Consider the following 21,950-nt stretch of genomic DNA (forward strand, 5'->3'; position numbering starts at 1 on the left):
TCGTGGGTTTTCCCTCCTCAGACCACTTTTGGTAGGTACTAACTATGGCTGACCATGAGCACCCTCACCAGCCGTGCTGTTTCAGATATGCTCTGACCCAGTCGTTTGGCCTTTGTCAAACTCGCTTAAGTCCGTTGCCTTTCCCATCTGAAGAACAAGAGTAACACTGATTAACAGAGCTCAGTATCAGGTGTTTTTTATACCATGTCCCAACCCACGCACTTGCTGTAGTTCACCTGCAGTTGCTTTGACTCGCTGGTCATAATGTTTTGGCTGATCGGTGTATATGCATAATGTGGCTATTGTCTTCATCATGTATGTCTCTCTATCCATCTTTATGTAATAACTCGACTCCCAGTTCTTGGCCTTTTAAGGAATTTTATATTTTGTTCTTCTGCAATGATATATTGATCCTACCCGAACATCATTTAATCGGCCAATAGAAATCTTGGCAATTATTTTTTTTTTTTTTACCTACATATCACATAGGCTATCCATATATTATGGCTGATGCTCTGGATATTTGTTTGTTGTTGTTGTCATTGTGTGCACCTGTTGGGAAATGAATGGGCAATACGGCAGATGTGCAGAAACAAAACGTTTTCAATTGTGTGAATCACCAGTGGTTCGTGGATTTTCCTTCCTCTGACCACTTCAGTAGGTACTAACCACAGCCATGCCGTTTCAGATATGCTTTAACCCAGTCGTCAGGCCATTACAATTTGGCCTTTGTCAAACTCGCTTAAGTCCACTGCCTTTCCCATCTGAATAACAAGAATAACACTGATTAACGGAGCTCAGTATCAGGTGTTTTTTACAGTGTCCCAACCTGCGCACACGCCATAGTTCACCTGCAGTTGCTTCGATTTGTATAACAACTCGCTGGTCATAATGTTTTGGCTCATCAGTGTAAATTGGTGAAGAGTACTAAGCATTATCCCTGCAAGGAACAGCTTAGATATAGTGTACTAACTTGGCCACTAGACACCCTAGGAAAAGGGGATTTTACTGAAGTATGTAAGGCCCTGGGGCAATTAATAAAATGAATAAGGGAGTAATATTCTCACTGATGAGTGAGACAAGGACCAGAAGGCATAACTAGAAAATCTTAGGAAGCAACAGCAGCATCTTATGAAATTAACCTTCAGGCAGCATGGTAAGGAATGTTTGAAACAAGTTGACCATAAAGGTGGACAAGGCAAAGAGTTGAGCAAAATTCAGAAAGGAATTGCACAGGCATTTTTGGAAGGAGAAAATATAGAATAAATACACTTTCTCACATCATTATGCCATTTTAATACTAAAAATGGTCAGTTTACACCTAAAACTTGTTCCAAAAACTGAAATTTGCACACCTATTTTTTTGTAAATGCAAACAGATTTGGTCTATATATATATATATATATATATTAGTTTAATTCTTCAGTCGTACCTAAAAGACAAAAAAACTTAGAACACAAATAGAAAATTTAATTGATATTTAATGATAGTGCTGATGAAAATAAAAAATATATCACTGTAGCGCCTTTATTTAAAAACTATAAAAAGAGAATACATTTATCCATCGGTAGAAGACTAAGAAGTTGTACATAAGACTTGATTTATAGGGATCGGATTAACCGGGACACTTCAAGACTTTGACATATCCACTGGAAATGATAAAATTCAAGTAATAAATAGAACAGGTATAACCAGATGTTTTGCAAGTCGCAAATAAGTGACAAGAAGCAGTGTTATAAGTCATGATTGGGACTATTTTACCTATTATACCACAACCACTAAAAAAAAAAAAAAAAAAAAAAACACCACCACCACAATGGAAATGAGAACAGATGTTTAGCTTGTTTTAGTGTGTCACATTGATTGTTGTGTTCCACTGCACCGTAAAAAGACAAATTTTATTTCATTATGTCAAGAGTGTCAATTTTTTTATAGTAAATATTTTTTTTTTTGTTTAGAAATTGCAGAAATGATGGGTAAATGCAAAAGAGTCGTGCTTTCATTTGAACAAAAACTTATAATTATTCAAATGTTTGAAAACGATACATCCGTTAAATCTTTAATGAACCATTATAACCAAACCACACGCAACATCATAAAAAACAAAGGGAAGATTTTGCGGGCACATCTGATAACGTTAAAGGCATTGACTATCAGAAAAATGACGTAGCGGTTTTCATACGAGGACCTCGACAAGGCAATGGTGTTGTGGTTTAGCCAACAATTTTATAAACCCATAATATATAAAATATGTTAACTTATATACATATAAAAAGAAGTATGCAAATGAAGCATTTTAAGCAATAACATCCATTCGACTCAGAGTCAACAACAATACTGAAGACAATGTGATGTATGTTCCGCTCTCTCTACGAAGTAGAGAGAACAGAACATTTAGTTAATTATTAGTTTAGAAAAACTAATAAAATAAAAACATTTAGAAAATTATTAGTTAATTAGTAACAAGATAATTAGTTATTTACGTTTCACTTTTATTAATCACAGGAAAAGAACAAATGCAGTTAATTTAAGAAATAAAAATCAAATGTGCCTGAAATGTAACACATTACCTAATTTGTTCAAAATATGCACAGACAAAAAAAAAGAAAAAAACCACAATCACTCACTTTTTTTCTGCCATCAAAAAATTATCTAATACCACCTTTAGCTTTACCAAACTCCCTGCCTCAACCACCTTGGAAAGTAATTCATACCGATGATCTACAATACACTGCAAAAATTTAAACCTAGCAAAATCCATTTTCTATTACTTCTAAGATATTTTACATAAACAATGGTGGAGATAACAAAACAGTTCCAATAAGGCAAGAGGTGCTTAACTCCTTTATCAGCTATATCTATAATCTAAAAATTACAGTTTCATTGTTTTCCCTGACCAAAAACATCAATTTTTTTCCTAATCCATTACCAAAATATAACAGTTAAGAACTGTTCTATTTAACAGTTCAATTAATAGAACAACCCATAGCTCCTGAAGCAATAAAGTGTCAGATACTTTGCCAAACCAATTTTCAATTCCCCAACTCTCCATGATTTTCTAGAATGGGGATGCCCTATGTACATAGTACAGTTGTCAAGAAATTCCCAAGCTTGCATATTAAATGAAAACGGCCGGGTCTAAACTTGGATACAGACATTTTCAAAGTACACATCTTGAGTATTAATGCACTTCTGCCAATGTGCCAATGTTGATACAACTGCTGGTAACAGTCCTGAAAATGTTCTGGCTGGATAGAGCAAAGAGTATCTTGAGTTGCATCAATAATCTCTTGTTTATTGCAAACAGAGAGGGCCTCATAAGCAGTTTTATTTTCAGAAAAAGAAAAAAATTGCATAATGAAAGGTCAGACAAGTAAAGGGGAAGTGGAAACAAGAGTGTGTTTAGTAAACTCCTGTTGCATGAGAAATGATTGGTATGCAAATGCACCATATAACAACAACTTCCAAGCTTTCACTGTTCTGGATGCATTTGTTGAATTATCTCTCACAATCACTACAACACATGTATATAAAACTTTTGATATTAACATCTTCACCTCAAGGAATGAATTTGTAGTGCATGGTACCACAACAGTCAAACTTTTAACATCACTTTCCCTATCAACCGTGTCCTGCTGAATTTTTTTTTTTTTTTTATCATGGTAATTGAAGTGGTGATTCATACTTTGTTTTTAGGCCATATAGAAAATACCAAGTCTTGCCCTGCCAATGATGGGCTCTTGGAACAAGAGATCATTAAACAAATCACCACAAATTGTCATTCACATTGCATTTGAAGCAGCAGCCTAACATTCAAATTACTGCTTAAAATTCCATGACTGATTCCGTGCAAATGTCTAAAACTCTGCAAGTTTATCACACTAACAACAGCAGTGCTGATGCACAAGTTATCTGGCTGTTTTTTTTTTTTTTTTTTTTTTTTTTTAACTGTTTCAAGAATACTAGCATTTACAGGTATTCCAGTACGATCATCATCTGCTAAACTTCTACAGCTTTGAATCTAAGATGGCATTCAAACATGGTAGTATGAGACAAAAATCCTCTCTGTAAATCTGACTCATCATTTTCTGTTTCAGGAACAGATTTCCTTAAGCATGGGCAAAATGCAATGTTCCAAAATTGACATTTTTCACACTCTAAAACTGTAATAAAATAAATGCGCTTCAAAGGCAACAATAATTAAATGTACTGAATGAGTAACAAACTTCTATGTATACATAGATGCAGGGGTGAAACTTACAATCTGACAACAGCAAATTGCACTGCACTTATTGACTACAGTACTGTGCAGTCAGTTCAAGAACTTCATGACTGTACTGCATGCATAAGCTGTCCTTTGGTTCACTATAAAAATATAAATTTCATCTTCTGAACTGTATAACACTGAATTCTCCCCCCCCCCCTCTCAGGATTTGAATAATTCAAAATTACTGTTTTTGGTGGTGTAAAATTATTCAGTAGATAATTGCTCCTGAATGAAAAAATTTATTCTTACTCAAACTTTAACACAGAACTCATTACAGATGATCTATTCAACATCTTTTTTTTTTTTTTTGTTGATCTACCCTTTACAATTTTCTCAAAGAATATTGCACCCTTGTTCAATTTTTTTTCTACAAAAACTTCTCCTAAACACATTTTCAAGGTATCTATAACAGTGATGACTGATGAATTAATCTGAACATTAGCATTAGCATTAGTAGAGGCATTTGATGCAAGAAAGCAAGCTTATGCAGCATCAGCCAAAAAAAAAACAAAAAAAACATGTGATTAACACAAATAAATTTACCATGCAGACATTAAAAATTATACATTTTTCAATAAATTTGATTTCATATGCCAGAGCATCCACTAAAAAGGATCCCACATACCCAAAGGTACATATAACACTGATTGAATACCACTAATCTAGAGAATTAGGCAATTTGAATTTCTTTTTTTTTGTTTCTTTAACAAATATTTTCAAAATGTTTGGTAGAAAACAGTTTCCGAAATTAATATGGTTGCTAACATACCTATAGTAATGTCCATATTGTATCTTTCGCCTAAAGCTCTTAATCGATACAAGCAGCCTTGTTGATAATTATACTGCAGAAACTGAAGGAAACCTATTGAAAAATTTTATTATTTTCTGAACTGTAAAAATATCAATCTCTAAAATATTATGATACATATTAGATATCATAATTTTATAAAACTTTCATAAGTTTGAAACTTGTGAAACTAACTTATGAAAAACAAAACTTGTTTTTTTTATATTAAAAGAAATTTTAATAAAAAAAGAAAAATATTAGTGTGCAAGTACACTAATATTTTTCTTTTCAAATTTCTTCATTCATAACTAGGACAATAATAAGTGTTTTAAACTGACCAGATGTTTTCTGTTGCATTTGTAGTAAATATGTTATAAAGAATCAAAGACGAAACATTACACTTCTTACAAAAACATGAATTCTTGAAAAAAGCTTATCATGCAACTTTAGAATTAACCAGAATTAACCTTGGGGATCAAGAAAAATCAGAGGCCCACACAGTTTGCAGTATTTGTGTGGAAGAACAAAAATAATGTACTAAAGGGTAAGCAAATTATTGGAATTCCAGTTATCTGGTGTGAGCCTAAAAACCATGAAGACAACCACTATTTTTGCTCATATAATGTGAAAGGCTATACATTAAAAATAAAAATGAAAAGGAAATTTAATATCTAGACCTTCAATCTACTATAAGCACTGTTGTTCAGAGACCTGGTGTACCTATCCCACCAATGAATCTTGATAGAGTTTCATGTACTTCTGAATCTGATAGCAACAGAAACAATGATATGGATTTTCAACAAGAAATGTCTAGTGAACCTCTTAACTTCTGACACAAAATAAACTTAATTATTTGATGAGGAATTAGACTTCTGGTGAAAAACTTTTCTCAGAAAGATCATTTTACTTGTACAGAATGTGAGAAAGTTCATCCTATATTTTTTTCAAGATGATTCACTGGTTTATTGGAATAATATTTTGAATTAATATGTAAGCTAGGAACTGCAATAAATGGAGCAAGTAAATGAAGATCCTTCAGTAATGCCTAAAAGGAGTCCTTTTTCATAATGTTAACTTATCTGCATCCATTCCCATTACTCAATTTCTTTATATTGGCCTCCTTCAAAATAAGGTCAAATATGCTTATACACGAAAACAAAAAAAAGAGAAAGAAAAGTGGATGATGACAACAATGACAAAAATACTGAGTTAAAAATAAAAAAATAAACTGCAGCCATTATCAACCCACTGCTAGATGGAAACCTCCAACAATTCATGTTGAGGGAAATGGAACCATAATCTGCCACACTGATCCAGTGCAGGTTGGCAGATCGACCGTATTTAGCAGTAAGGGGCTTAAATCTCGGTCTACTCAAAGAGCGTGTACTACTGCACTCCCACTCCTGATCACCCGGCTATGGAGGCCGTCAATAGGCCAACAAATAGAAGTGGCAGAAGCAGTAGTATCGGCTCATTTCTCTGCGTCTCTTCCAGTTGAATGTGGTATTTTTCAGCCAAACTATATACAATCAAGATAGCCTAACTATTGTGCATCTCACAAATATTAATATATACAGATTTCAGGAGTGGGGTATCTGCATTATAAAACAAATCGTGACACTGCATCTCGTTTTCAAATCAGATCTGTGTTGTGTATTTATATGAATATAATTATTCAGTTGATTTCTTGGATTGCAGATATGCTGGAATTTCAGGCAGTAAGAATGCAGAATAATCTGCATAGAATCCTGCAAACACTGATCGAGCACCTTTCCATGTACCATAACTCAATTATATATTCATCACACAAAAAAGCTTGTAAAAACATTGGACATTACTTTGGCAAACTCAAATAAATAAGCTTCTCCAGATAAAACAAGAACCTCCAGCTGTAATTGAGCTTACCAATATCATACCTACTTCTTTTTATATAATAAAATCAAGTGTAGGTAGGTGAATGAGCTACGCATAATTGATGCATAATTGACATTTTGATTTAATAAGACAAACTATCTGAAATAACCATCACAGAGAGGTGTATAGCCACCTTATGGAGAAACAGGTATATCTTTCTCCTGAAGTGTATATTTTATTATTTTTGTATTTTCTTCCCAAGTTTTCAGAGGTCATGAGCTTTAAGGTAAGCAGGATGGTCAACTTTACAGTTTTAAACCACATCCCAAATAGTCTTTTGGCATTTGTAGCACCAAGAGAATTCTGGATGAATATGATAATTTAATTAGCCAGCTTTCACAATACTGGGCAAATCTGGCACAGTGAATAAAACTATGAAATTGGGATGAGTTTTCTATCCTTTTATACCAGGATTCTTTTGGAAGTGCAAATTTCTGGTCTTTCAATTCTTGAACTAATTCATCTTCTGAGATATCCGTCAATTCCCATTCTGCTACATAACTCCTTTAGAACTGTTTAGTACAATATGCAGAGTAATTTTAACAGAAATCCCACCAAAGACAGTTGGTTTCAGTAAAGATTCTGGGTAGGCTAATCATGTGGTTTCCACAAGTGCATCTCCTGACTAAGCTTTTCACCATTTTGAGAGCTCCATCAGCATTTTCTAAACACTTTTGAAGGAAGAAACGAGAAAGCCTGTTTACAGGTTGATTTGTTAAAGAATGCAATTATGAGGAAGGAGGGAAAGTCTTGGTGATTGCCATTCTTTCTCAATTTCTTAGATTGGATAGCACCACGACCAGGTTAGTGTCTTTCCAAGTAAGATGAGGAGCTCTAGAGAAGGAAAAGTATCAACATTCCATGTTTGCTCCTTTCGGCCCTGGGAGAATGGATTTTTTCTCCTAGGTTTCTGAACCCACCATGAGAAGACAGAAGTAGTGCCATTGGTGGCCAAACTGAGGTGAGCAGCAAGAACAAAGAGGGGGAAAAAAAAAAAAAAGAAAAAAGGCTGTCTTGCAATTCTAGATAACTATTTTTACAACTCATAAGGTGAAAGTCTAATGAAAAATTAAGAAAATTGAATAAAACACAAAATATAACTAATTAAGCTCATGTTCACTTGGCCACAGGAAAACTTGGCACCTGGGCAATAAACAATTTGTGATGCAGAAAAATTACTTTAAATAAAAATGTCAAAATAAATGTAAACTATTAAAAAATAACAAAATCAATAGTTAGGATTGAGTCACAAAGACTGTGGGTTTTTCCATCTACCAGTTTTTGAACTTGTAGGCAGAAAAGACTCTGTCGAGACAAGAGCCAAGTCCAATTATTTTTCCAATATGATTCTAGAAATGTTTTGAGAAATAAGATTTTTTTTACACAAGTATACTTGTGAAGAGCTGTCAGTTTCTAATTCAAAATAGCATAAAATTTATAAATAAATAACCTAAAATAGAAATTTTTATACAATTAACGATTTCTTTTTAGAAATCGAGTACAATTTTATACAATTAACAATTTTTTAGAAATTAATAATTTTAGAAATGAGGAACCAAATAAGTCTACTCACTTATATAACAGGTATACCACGTAAACTGTTTACGGAACTGATCATACATAAAACCATCTGGCCTAGAAAGTTACAAAATCCTGCATTACAAAAATAAACTGCTAAAGACAAAGCAAAATATATATTCCACATTCAAAAAAAATCTTTTATCGTTCTACTTATAAATAAATAAATTCATTATTAATAATTAATCCAAGACTATTTAGAAGATGCATTTCAAGTAGCTTGTTTTGTGGTATCATGTGCACTAAGAAAAATTATTTAAGTATTTAACTATTTATATATATAAATACTGGATAATGTTTCTAAATCAATTCACTGTTTAATTAGGTTTGTGCAAGTGAGAAAGGCTTTTAGAAATATTAGCTTATGTAAACAAAAGAAATATCAAAGCAAGCTAACCATGATTCTTATACAGTGATGACTTACAGCTATAAATTAACACTGAAAGGATATTTCAAATTCTATGCTTGAACCTAACCTTAATTAAAAATTAAAAATAATTAACTTGAACATAATAAGCAATACAAAAAACACTTAAAAACCTTGAAAGAGTGATAAAGTGCACAAAATCATTGTGACTTTGCACAATTGCATTACTACATATGCTACAATGAATGTTACATTTATGACCACTCCTTCCTTCAAGAAACTGTTTAGAAAGAATACTTTCTAGTTTTATAATATATTATATTATCTAGTTTTATATTATTGCAGTCAAAGAACTGCAATAATATAAAACTAAAACATAAAAAAAAAAGACATAACTGTTACATTTATCACCCTTCCCTTTTATGAAATAATTCTTTGCCTACATCACTGACATATGACACATTATACTGTGATTTACAGAGTGGCTTAACCCAATGTACAAATCAAAGGCTTTAATACAAAGGAAGACAATATGACTAGTTGAAGATGCAACCAGGTATTCTGGAAGAGACTCCAGTTTGACATGCTCATAAGTCTCAAAAATATACAGGATGGCCATAAAGTCTGGAAACATAGATAATATTATTTTATTTTTAATTAATTTTTAATGCAATGCATAATTAATTATGCATTGCTAATGAGAGATAACACTCTGAACAGGACAACACTCTGAACATACAAGGGTGGTTCAATAAAGAATCGCCCTGACCTAGCTGCAGAGGTGCTAGCCTGTTGATTCTTGGCACAGGTTTTAGTCTTCCTCTACATAGCCACCATGCAGATTTACACATTTTTCCCATCGATCGACGAGGCTACGGATACCGTTTTTGTAGAGTAGTGAGGTTGGTCTTTGAACCACGATTCTGTTGCAGAAATTAGCATCTCGTCGTCAGGGAAGTGGGTCCCCTGAAGAAATGATTTGAGAGAAGGAACAAGAAGTCCAGTGATGCAAGGTCGGGTGAGTAGGCTGGATGGGGCAGTATTTCGTATCCACAAGTGGCTGCTTGTGTTGTTGCAATTGCAGAAGTGTGAATGTGAACTGGGGAATTGTCTTGAAGCATTCCCACACCTTTGTGAGTAATTCTGTAATTTTGTGAGTAAGTGGGCATAATAAGCACCTGTAATTGTTCTACCTTTCGTCGGGTAATCAGTCATTATTAAACCTTTCTCATCTCAAAACACTATCAGCAAGACCTTTCCTGCTGACACTTGGACCCTTACCTTCTTGGGAGGGGGGACTATTTGTCACCATTCCACGGACTGCTTTTTACTTTCAGGGGACAAGAAAAAAAGTCTTCCTCATTTTTTTTGGCACGGGGCTAAGAACTCTTGTGATTTCTGTTGTCGATCAGCCTTCTGGAAACCAGTCAATAATTGGGGAATCCATCTTGCACTTGGTCATGAAGGACTGTTTCAACAGAGCCCACACTAATCTTCACCTCCTGGGACAATTAACACACAGATATCCGGTGATCTTCCATGATTAACAACTCCACTTTTCCGATCGTGCTGTCATCAATGGTGGAATGGGCTCAGATTCTACCGATGTCCGACCACACCTAAACTGTCTATGCCAGTGCTTCACAATGCCATAGGATGGGGCTTCATCCATGGATTTCTTTAGGAGATTTCCCCTTGAAGAACAGATACCGGATTACAGCTCTGGCTTCAACTTTGTCTATGTCGTAACACATTCAGCTCTGTAAGAGAAAAACAAATTAAGACACAGGGCTGAATTTTTACACCTTTAGTACAGAGATATGTATGATGCTACACACAAAATATCATGACTCTGCGATATATGGAAATAGGTGAGGGCGATTCTTTATTGAACCACTCTCGTATCATGTACTGTAACGTAATATAAATAAAAGCTTTATTATGTATATTTGCCTATGTTTCCAGACTTTACATTGAGTAAATCTAACTGGCCTTGGCTTAAAAAGGTTAAACAAATTTAAAGATGGGGATATCATATCTCTTTCTAGGATGCAAAAAAGGGACAGATATAAATTCAGAAAAAATAACTATAGACTGAACATAAGAAAATGTCATTAGAAACTGTCAAAAAGAATAATTAGCTTTTCTACACTTGAAGAGTTGAAGAACTTATGGATTTGAAGGCATATTAGATAAACATATGGAAGAAGTAAAGTCACATTTATTTATTTATTATTTTAATAAAACCCCAAGCATGACGTATTAGATCCTATAGTATTTAGCACCATGCATGGGTTGAAGGTTGAGAAGATGAAAGAAGATACTTAGTATTAGCATTAGTACAGATGGTAGATGACTTTCATCAACCGGTGAAATACCACCACTTTGCTTATTGGAGGCTTGAAGTGCTGAAACCCATGTTTAGTCTCTAGAGCAAAGTTTCCGGCATCAATACTTCTCCTTCAACCCATGCACGGTACTAAGTACTATAGGTTTTAGATACCTTTCTTGTTTGGGGGTTCTCATAAAAAAAAAAAAAAAAAAAAAAAAAAAAAGGGCAAATGATGCAAGAAAGCAAACTTATGCAGCATCAGCCAAAAAATAAAATAAAAACTTCCCATTTCACCCATCCATTTGCTCCAACAATTTGTCCAGTTCTTCCTTGAATTTATTTAAGCTATCAACTTCCACAACAACATATGAAAATTTGTTTCAGCAATTAACTAACTGCTGGCTAAAGCAAAATTTTTGTACATCTATTTAACTACAACATCTTTCCTCAATTTGAGTTTATGCCGCTTCAGATTTGTAATTTGTGCAAGAGGAAGAATCCCATCAGCATTGAGTCGGCTCAAAAAACCATTCAAGGCCTTATACAACTCAATCAGATCACCTTGCAGGTACCTAGTCTAGATGCTGCAATTTGCAGACCTTAAGCATTTCTTAATAAGAGCACCCCTTTGTTCCCTTCGCCAATCTTGTTGCCCTTCTCTGTACTCGTTCTAGCAACTCTAGATCATTTCTAAAATCAGGCCACCAGACCTGCATGCAGTACTCAAGGTGTGGCCTGACCATTGCCTTATACAAAGAGCTAATCACCTCCTTATCCCTGCTAGCTAAATTCCTGTATATCATTGACAAAACCCCATGATGTACTCTGGCAAGCCTGTCTGCACTGCCCAGAAAACTTCATATCTGACTGCACAATCAATTATCCAAAGGCCTTTTTCATTTTCCACTACCCCCACTGTAGTACCACACAGTCGGTATATTTCTCTGGGGTTACTGCTACCCATAGGCAGTACTTTGCATTTGTCAATGTTAAACTTCTCAGCCCATCTGCCCAACTTTTCTACATCCCGCTGGAGTAGCACACTGCTGTTAACAACATTGCCAACCATAGTGTCATCTGCAAACTTCAACATTAAGACCGATATACCTTCTTCAATATCACTGATAAATATACAAAACAACAATTGGCCCAACACCAAACCCATACTGACTCAACTAATAACATTGATCCACGAAGAGCAGAGTCAACTGATTACCACTATGTTCTCCCACTCAACCATCCTTTTATTCATTGTAGCAACTTGGCCTTAATGCCAAATTGCTCCAATTTGTACAGTAGTCTTCCATATGCAACAATTTCAATAGCCTTCCTGAAATCCAAGTATATGATACCAAAATTATTTTTTTCATTCAGTTCCTTTGTGATCACATCATAGTATCCAATCCTTCCCCTTAACAAACCCATGCTGTTTCCGAATTATTACTGCAGTCTTGTCTAGATGATTCTGCAATGCTGCTTTAACTAGTGACTACATTATTTTACCCAGAACAAAAGTTAAACTAACTGGTCTGTAATTACTCATGTCACCCTTCAATCCCCCTTTGTGAATTGGGAATACATTTGCACATCTCCAGTCCATGGGGGACCTCCCCTGAGTCCAAGGATGCTCTCATAATTATGGTTAAGGATTTGCTTACTTCCTTTGCCACCTCCTTTAATACAACTGAATAGATCCCATCCACCCCAGGTGCCTTTCTTATGTTTAACTTCAACAATTTCTCCTCCACTTTGCTCTCAGTTATTACAAAATCATTAAGCACCCTGCTCCAATATGATAACTTTCTGGCATTTTGAATCCTTAATAACTCCTCATGTGTGAATGTAGAGGCAAAATACTCATTCAGTTTGTTTGCTACCTGAGCAGGATTATCAACAGTCGAACCATCGATATCAAGTGGACCAATCAGATTCATCCCCTTCCTTTTAGAGTTTATATAAGTAAAAAAATAATCATTGCTATTTTTCTTAGCATCCTTTGCCAAAGATTTCTCGTAATCTGCCTTCTCATGCCTAACCTCCTTTGTGACTTGATTACAGACTAGCTTATATCTGCCATAGGTTTCTGTGTCGCCTGATAATTTATATGCATCCTATGCATTTTTCTTCTCTGCCACAAGGCTCATTAGTTCATTTGACAACCATTTAGGCCTAAACCTTGAACGATATTTCTTAATAGGTATGAAACATTTAATAGCTTCCATGATTAATTCCTTGAATGCTTCCCACTTGGAATTTTCTGTTGGTAACATCATCAGTTGGTTCCACTGTACAGAATTTAAAAAAAAACTGTCTGAGACCACCGTAGTCACCTTTACGGAAGCAAAAACCCTTTCCTTTACACCTGATGGTAATTATATCTTTACCCCTGATGGTAATTATATCTTTAAGTAAATTCCACATCAGTATACTATGATCACTGCCACCTAGTGGTTCCTTTATCTGCAAATCCTTAATACACATATGATCACTGCTGATAACCAGATCAAGAGTATTGCCCTCACTGATTGCCTCTCGAACACGCTGCTGCAGAAAACAATCATCCAATAAATCCACAAAAGTCTTACGGTGAAGGTAAAGAAAGCCTGCACGAGAACGACGAGAAACGTCGGATAACTTACGCGGAAAATTAGTTTGCCGATACGGCACTCTAGCGCTGCTCACTCGGTAAACAGACGGTAGGTGTTAACGGTCTGGAGCAAAGTCGAGAACGATATACTGATTGACAGGTAGGCGTGGCAAACGACGTGCTGATTGGTGCGCGAACACAACACACGATAACATCGGTTTAGTATCACTGTAGCAGCACTAATGGTAACTTGTCCTAATCGTACATGCCCTAACATTTACTGTAACGGTGAAAAAAGATCAGGTCACCTCGACTTGAATCCCATGGGAGCTTGAACCCCTCCCGAAGTGGAGGGGGTAACCTAACCTTTTTTCTTTAGAATCAGTCATATTTAGAAATACATTCATAAAAAAATAAATTTTTTTATGACCGTATTTTTATTTTCTTGTTCAATAATATGCCCTAATGGTGAAAATAGGTCAGGTTACCTCCACTTGAATCCCATGGGAGCTTGAACCTCTCCCGAAATGGAGGGGGTAACCTAACCTTTTTTCTTTAGAATCATGAGTGGACTAGCACATAAATTGTTTATTAATAAAATATTAATTTTTTTATTAATGTACTTTTATTTTTAAAGACACTCATGCGGATACACACGTATCATAACGTCAATCAGCACCTTAATAGCTATTCAGTATACTGTATATATAAAGAATCTTTCTTTCTTTTTCTATTATTTCCCAACCTAACGTTTAAGTTTAGGTCGCGAAATACAAGGAAACCTTCTCTTTTATTTCCTAACCTACCATTTAAGCTCAGGTTATGAAATACAACGAAAAACAAAGAAACCTTTTCCTTTTTTCGTAACCAAACCTAAATCAATAATACAGTAAAAGCACTCATCAACTCCAAAAATCTGCTTTTAATATGAGAAAAAAAAAAAAAAAAAAAAACACAATGAAGAACATAAAATGAACGGAACGAAACTTTCTCAGAAAAAAAATTCATGAGTACAAATCATACAGTTGGACCTGAATAGCTATTCGCAATTTGAGTAACAATATTGTGAAAAGTATCTTCATGATTTTTCCCATAAATTTGACGCCACATATATTCATTAATGTGACCCATCAACATATGTTTACAGCTGCCATTTACTCCTTTAGTTACACTTTTTAGTTTCTTCCACTGGGCTTCGATATTATTCGTATGTGCTCCTGTATGTGGATCTACAAAATGTTCCTTGTGTTTCACCGTTAAATGTTTGTACTTCTTTTTTTCTAAGGCCGTAATACGGCTATATGCACGCCATTCATCTGTTATGATGGTAGTATTTTTCTTCACTACTTTTCTAATAATGCGCAAAAGAGTTTTTGCTTTCCGATTTTTTATCAATTTCATGAAGACGAATTTAGATTCTCTTTCGAACACACCAAACACCCATTTCTTCTTAGCAGTTAAATTTCGTCCTCTGTGATGTTTTGGTTTTACCAGTACAGTTTCGTCTGCTTCTACAATTTTCCCCGATCCACCCAACTTAATGGGTTTTTTTATTAACTGCAATCCGCAAATATCTCTTAGTTTCTTATAAAACTTAATTGCTGTCACTTTCGAAATTTCCAGATGGAATGCTGTCTTAGTTACTGGCGTGCACGTTGACCAAAAGTATATAATGTACATTATCTTTTTCAATGAAACTTTTGTATTTTCCATAAAACTATGTTTCAATAAAGAAACTCGTGAAGAACATTTTTTGCAAAACCACAACTTTCCACATGACTCTGTTCGTGATTCAATTAGTTTAAAATAATCATTGCACTTAAAACAGTACAATTTCGGTCTTATCAATTTAGTTTTCATCAAAAAATCAAGCAACGTTTCATTTTCCTTACAAATTTCTTCCATCTTTAAAAGATTCATCGCTACTATTACCTGTTCACCGTTTATTACAAAACTATTATGCACCGTTCTTTACTGGTAAATACACATCATAATGCCAACCAATGACTACACAGTAGCTTGTCGTCTGTCGCGCCCACCACCAATCATTTCATTGTTTGCCACGCCTACCTGTCAATCAGTATATCGTTCTCGACTTTGCTCCAGTCCGATAACACCTACCGTCTGTTTACCGAGTGAGCAGCGCTAGAGTGCCGTATCGGCAAACTAATTTACCGCGTAAGTTATCCGACGTTTGTCGTCGTTCTCGTGCAGGCTTTCTTTACCCAAGCCAAGTCTTACTAGTGTGTGTGTGACCAACCCACAAGTTCCAGTCAATATCTGGGAAGTGAAAATCACCCATTATAATACATTCTGATTTACTAGCCCACTCTATTTCTCTGTACAATTGTTCATTGTACTCATTCGAGTCATTAGGCCTATAACGCACCCCTACTCTTATTTTTGCTTTCACAGTGCTTATGTCACACCAAAATGACTGAACAGTGCACTGTCCATCTATATCAACTGGATGCACTTCTTTTGATTTTATGTTTTTCTTAATTAACAACATAACCCCTCGTCCCTTCCTATCCTGTCTATCTGTTTGGTCTGCTGACGAGGCTAGTGGGAATCAGAAGTGTTCAAAGCCGCTAAGTGGATTTTTTTATTTATTCATCTGAAATTATTGTTTTTCTAAAACTTTTGATTTAAATTTAGTAGTATAGCATTATTTTGTGATTTTCTGATTACTCTGGTGTATTTATTCTTTACTCGGCCTTGTAATTGCATAAAAGTATCATTAAGGGTATAAAGTCCACGTGTTACAAGTTGCAGCTCCGCTAAACGAAAAGTTTTTTTTAGCCATATTTAGTCGCTATATTGACCAATTGTTACATCAAATTATTTTCTATAAGTAGCTTATAGACCTAGTCAGGATCCTTAGTTTATTCTAAATTGAGGCATCGAGATTTCAAAGTTAATTAATACTTAGGTGTCCGTAGATTTACCGTTCATAACTTGCCACCATTGTTATATGACAAAACGTTATATCCGGAACTAGATAGTGTAAGCTTAGTATAGTATAGTATAGTATAGTATAGTATATAATATAATATTGTCAATTAATCAGTAAAATCTATTAATCTTGTTAAAATTAATTGTCAATTAAATTGTACTTTTAACTAAATACATATAACGACTTACATTAAAAATGTAACAAAATTAATTAATACATAACTTGATACGGAAGTTATATAAACTGAACTCGTAGATAATACTCGATACTGAAAAATATATATAGCGTTATAACTGTGTTGGGATACAAGTTTAGGGTTATAATTTTGTACTAAAATTGAAATTTCATTGAAATTAAATCGAAATCATGACTCAGACCAGAGCAGCAAAGCAAAAGCAAGCTAATGGGAGTGCTGTGGCTCAGGAGAGAACTGAGGGGGGCAGTTGCCCTCTGAATCACAGCCTTTTAAAATGCACTGCTTGTATGATGTTTGTGGAGCAATCAGGTACAGGTCATGATATTGCCATGGGGGATGTCTTTGTGTGTGTGTGCACGATATAAGGAGTGTAAGGAAATCAGGTGACAACTCAGCATTGTTATGGGCCTATATGAGAGCTTGAAGGACAGGGTGAATACCCTCAAAAGATCTAAATTGAGCAGCCCATCAAGCTCTTCAGCTGCCCACATCAACACCACAGCTTGCACTTGGTCATCACACAACATAGCGGTAACCCCCAAGGCAGAATGTGCTGGTCCCACAGGAACTAGCAGTTGTTCAGGGAAATGGGGAACATGCTTTGTAAAGAGGATAGGTGGAACAAGACCAGGGTATGTCTGCCAGGGGCAAAGGTTGATGAAATTGTAAAGCGGATATCATCTTTTAAGGGCACAAAAGATGATATAGTTGTACACGTTGGCACTAATGATATTAAGAGTAGGAGACCGGCAGAATTACTTAACAAGTACAGGTCACTGTTGAAAAAAAGCCGTGAATTAGAGTTGAATTTGAAAGTGTCTGCAATTCTGCCCAGACACGATAGGAGGACGTATAAGATGAGAGCCTTGTCGATCAATTCGGCCGTGGAAAGATTGTGCAAAGGCTCAACGGGTAGAATTTTTTTCAGCCCGGTCTGTACTTGTTAACAGGAGAGACTGCTTCTACAGGGATGGAATGGGATGGGATACACTTAAATAGAAAGGGTGCAAGAATATTTGCTGATGCTATCGAGGCAGTGTTAGGCGGGTCGGAAAACTGCTAGCTTGACGGGATTTTTTTTTTTTTTAGTAGTAGTAGGCACATCAGCTTCTGTGGCCCTAATGCACCTCCCAAGGTTTTTGCAGTACTTTGATCCAAGCTCGAGGCGGGATTCGAACACGCGACCTTTGGGTTGCTAGGCAGGCACTTTACCCACCCGGCTATCCCGGTCAGCACTTGGGGGGGGGGATATAAAAGGACTAATAGATTAACAGTAGCCACTGGCAGAGGTGAAAGTGGTTCTTGCACTGCTTCTATTGGAATGAGCAGCAGCCTGGAAAACAAGATGCAGGATATTTCAGAGACTGCTGGAAGTCATTGCGGTACAAGTAAACACATGGGTTGTGTTAGGGTAGCTAAGAATAGGAACAGTGGATGTATACTTGCGTGTACACCAATGCTAGGAGTTTGGTAAATAAATTTGATGAATTTGAGGTATTGCTCAAAACATCAAAGGCAGATATTGTTCGGATATCAGAAACGTGGTGTCACACAGATATAAGGAATGCAAAACTGGAATTTCGGGAGTACAATGTGTACAGAAAGGATAGACAGGATAGGAGGGGTTATGCTATTAGTTAAGAAATACATAAACTCCAAGGAAGTGAAGCCAGTTGACATCGCTGGACAGTGCAGTGTCAAGTCAGTTTGGTGTGACATAAGCATAGGGAGATCAAAATTGAGAGTAGGAGTGTGCTATAGGCCTAATGACTCTGATGAGTATAATAAGAAACTGCACAGGGAAATAGAGTGGGCCAGTAAATCAGAGAGTCTTATAATGGGGGATTTTACTTTCCCAGATATTGACTGGAATTTGTGGGTTGGTCACTCATACACTAGCAAGGCTTTTGTGGATTTATTGGATGATTATTTTCTACATCAGCATGTTCGGGAGGCAACTAGAGGGAGTAATACTCTTGATCTGATTATCAGTAGTGATTCTTCATGCATTAAGAATCTGCAGATACAGGAACCACTAGGTGGCAATGATCACAGTGTGCTGAAGTGGGATTAACTGAAAGGGGTAACTACCATCAGGGGTAAAGGGAAGGGTTTTTACTTTTGTAAAGGCAACTACGATGGTCTGAGACAGTATTTAAATTCTATACAGTGGGACCAACTGACGATGATGTTCCCAATAGCAAATTCAAAATGGGAAGCATTCAAAGAACTTATCTTGGAAGCTACTAGGCTTTACATACCAAATAAGAAATATTGTTAAAGGTTTAGGCCTAAATGGATGTCACACGAACTAATGAGACATATGACAGACAAGAAAAATGCATGGAATTCATATAAATTAACATGCGACACAGAAGCCTATGATAGATATAAGCTGGTTTGTAACCAAGTTACAAAGGCGGTTGGGCAGGCGAAAGCAGATTACGAGAAATCTTTGGCAAAGGATGCAAAGAAAAGCGTTCTTTACTTAGGTAAACTCTAGAAGGAAGGGGATAAATCAGATTGGTCCACTTGATATTGATGGTTCAACTGTTGATGATCCTGCTCGGGTAGCTAACAAACTAAATGAATATTTTGCATCGACATTCACACATGAGGAGTTATTCAGCGAGGGGAATGCCAGAGGTATATTCAACTCTGGCAGTAAGCTAAATAATCTTGTAATAACTGAGAGTAAAGTGGAGGAGAAATTGTTGAAGATAAACACAAGAAAGGCACCTAGGGTGGACCAGATCTATCCAGTTATATTAAAGGAGGCAGCAAAGGAAGTAAGCAAACCCTCAGCCATAATTATGAGAGCTTCCTTGGATTCAGGGGAGGTACCCATAGACTGGAGATGTGAAAATGTGACCCCAATTCACAAAGGAGGATGAAAACCTGACACAAGTAATTAGACCTGTGATTTTAACTTCTGTTCCAGGAAAATTAATGGAGGCGCTGATTAAAGAAGCACTGCATGATCATCTAGACAAGACTTCAGTTATAGCTTGGACACAGCATGGTTTTGTTAAGGGAACGTCTTGGCTGAACAATTTGATAGGATACTATGATGCAGTCACAAAAGAATTGGATGCAAGGAATAACTTTTATTTTATATATTGGGATCTTAGAAAGGCTTTTGATACTGTTGCACATGGAAGACTGCTGCAAAAATTGGAGCAGTGTGGCATTGGAGGCAAATTACTGCTATGAATAAAGGGATGGTTGAGGGGGAAAAGACAGAGAGTAGTAATCAATGGACACTGCTCATCGTGGACTAATGTTATTAGTCTACGATGGGTTCGATGTTGGGTTCATTGTTGTTTTCTGTATTTATAAATGATATTGATGATGGTATATCAAGCTTAATGTCCAAGTTTGCAGACGATACAAAGGTTGGCAGGGTTGTTAAGGACACTACTGACGCTATGCTGCTGCAACAGGATCTGGAAAGGTTGAGCAGATGGGGTTTAACATTGACAAATGTAAAGTACTACATATGGGAAACAGCAACCCCAGAGCAATGTATCAACTCTGTGGTACTACACTGACAGTGGTAGAGAATGAAAAGGACCTGGGGGTAATTGTGCAGGCAGATATGAAGTTCTCTGAGCAGTGCAGACAGGCTGCAAGAGTAGCTCATGGTGTCTTGCCAATGATATACAGGAATTTTCCTAGCAGGGATAAGGAGGTGATTATTCCCTTGTATAAGGCAATGGTCAGGCCACACCTTGAGTACTGTATACAGGTCTGGAGGCCTTATTTCAAGAAGAATGTAGAGCTGCTGGAACAAGTACAGAGAAGGGCAACAAGATTAGTGAATGGAACAAAGGGTTGCTCTTACGAAGAAAGGCTTAAGTTTTGCAAATTACAGTGTCTGGAGACTAGGCACCGGTGAGGTGCCTAGTCTCCAGACACTGTAATTTGCAAAACTTTATACACCTCTATCAGATCATCGGCACTGAGCATGCTCAATGCCGATGGGATTCTTCCTCTTGCTCAGAATAATCACCTGAGAAGGCATAAATTCAAATTGAGGAAAGACAGATGTAGGATAGATGTGCAGAAATTTGCCTTTAGCCAGCGGGTAGTTGGCTGGTGGAACAGACTTCCATCCCTTGTTGTGGAAGTTGATAGCCTAAATAAATTTAAGGCTCAGCTGGACAGGTATTTTGAACGAATGACGGGATGAAATGGGAGTGGGGTTTTTTTTTTTGGCTGATGCTGCATAAGCTTGCTTCATATGCCTCTACTAATGCTAATGAATTTCTGTACACATTGTACTTCCCAAATTCCAATTCTGCATTCCTAATATATGTGTGACACCAGATATCTGATATTCCAACAGTATCCGCCTTTGAGGTCTTGACCAACACTTCAAATTCATCAAATTTATTTACTATACTTCTAGCATTTTTACATGCACCTATTGTTATTCTTAGTTACCCTAACACATAATATATACTCACATGTTTCACAATGACTGCCATCAATCCCTGAAACTCCCAGCACCCCTAGCTCCAGGCCGCTGCTTATTCTAATAGAAGTAGTGCAAGAATCACCTTCACCTCTGCCAGCGGTTACTGTTAATCTATTAGTCTGTGAATCCCCCCAAGCTACCAGTTTTCCAACCCACCTAACACTGCCTCGATAGCATCAGCAAATATTCTTGCACCCTTTTTATTTAAGTGTATCTCATCCCTGTAGAAGCAGTCTATCCTGTTAACAAGCACAGACCACGCTGAAAAAAAATTCTACCCCATGATCCTTACACATTCCCTCCAGGGCCCAATTAACTGACAAGGCTCTCATCATGTGCCTTGCATTTATCAATGTTAACTTCAATTGTTATTTCTCAGCTCATCTGTCTAACTTTTCTAGATCCTTTTGCAGTAGTATACTGTCATTAACCACCCTGCCAAATATAACTTCACAGAAAGCAACAATGTGGGCCAACACCAAACCC

The 21,950-nt window shown here is 36.3% G+C and overlaps 1 protein-coding gene across 3 annotated transcripts in view; it reads right to left on the reverse strand.

Annotated features, from left to right (window-relative positions):
- The window catches only part of LOC150089005 (transmembrane protein 120A-like), a 118,838-nt gene that overhangs the window by 13,785 nt on the left and 83,103 nt on the right, over positions 1–21,950 (reverse strand). For all 3 annotated transcript variants that reach the window (XM_090370996.1, XM_090370997.1, XM_090370998.1), the window contains 2 exons: positions 8,542–8,603; positions 5,037–5,129 (listed from right to left, as the gene is read on the reverse strand). In XM_090370996.1, the coding sequence (XP_090227122.1) occupies positions 5,037–5,129; positions 8,542–8,603 (155 nt within the window). The remainder of the gene's footprint in view (positions 1–5,036; positions 5,130–8,541; positions 8,604–21,950) is intronic.

This window comes from Mastigoproctus giganteus, chromosome 3 (assembly GCF_048544385.1).
Source record: "Mastigoproctus giganteus isolate SK-2022 chromosome 3, ASM4854438v1, whole genome shotgun sequence".
NCBI classification, from domain to species: domain Eukaryota; kingdom Metazoa; phylum Arthropoda; class Arachnida; order Uropygi; family Thelyphonidae; genus Mastigoproctus; species Mastigoproctus giganteus.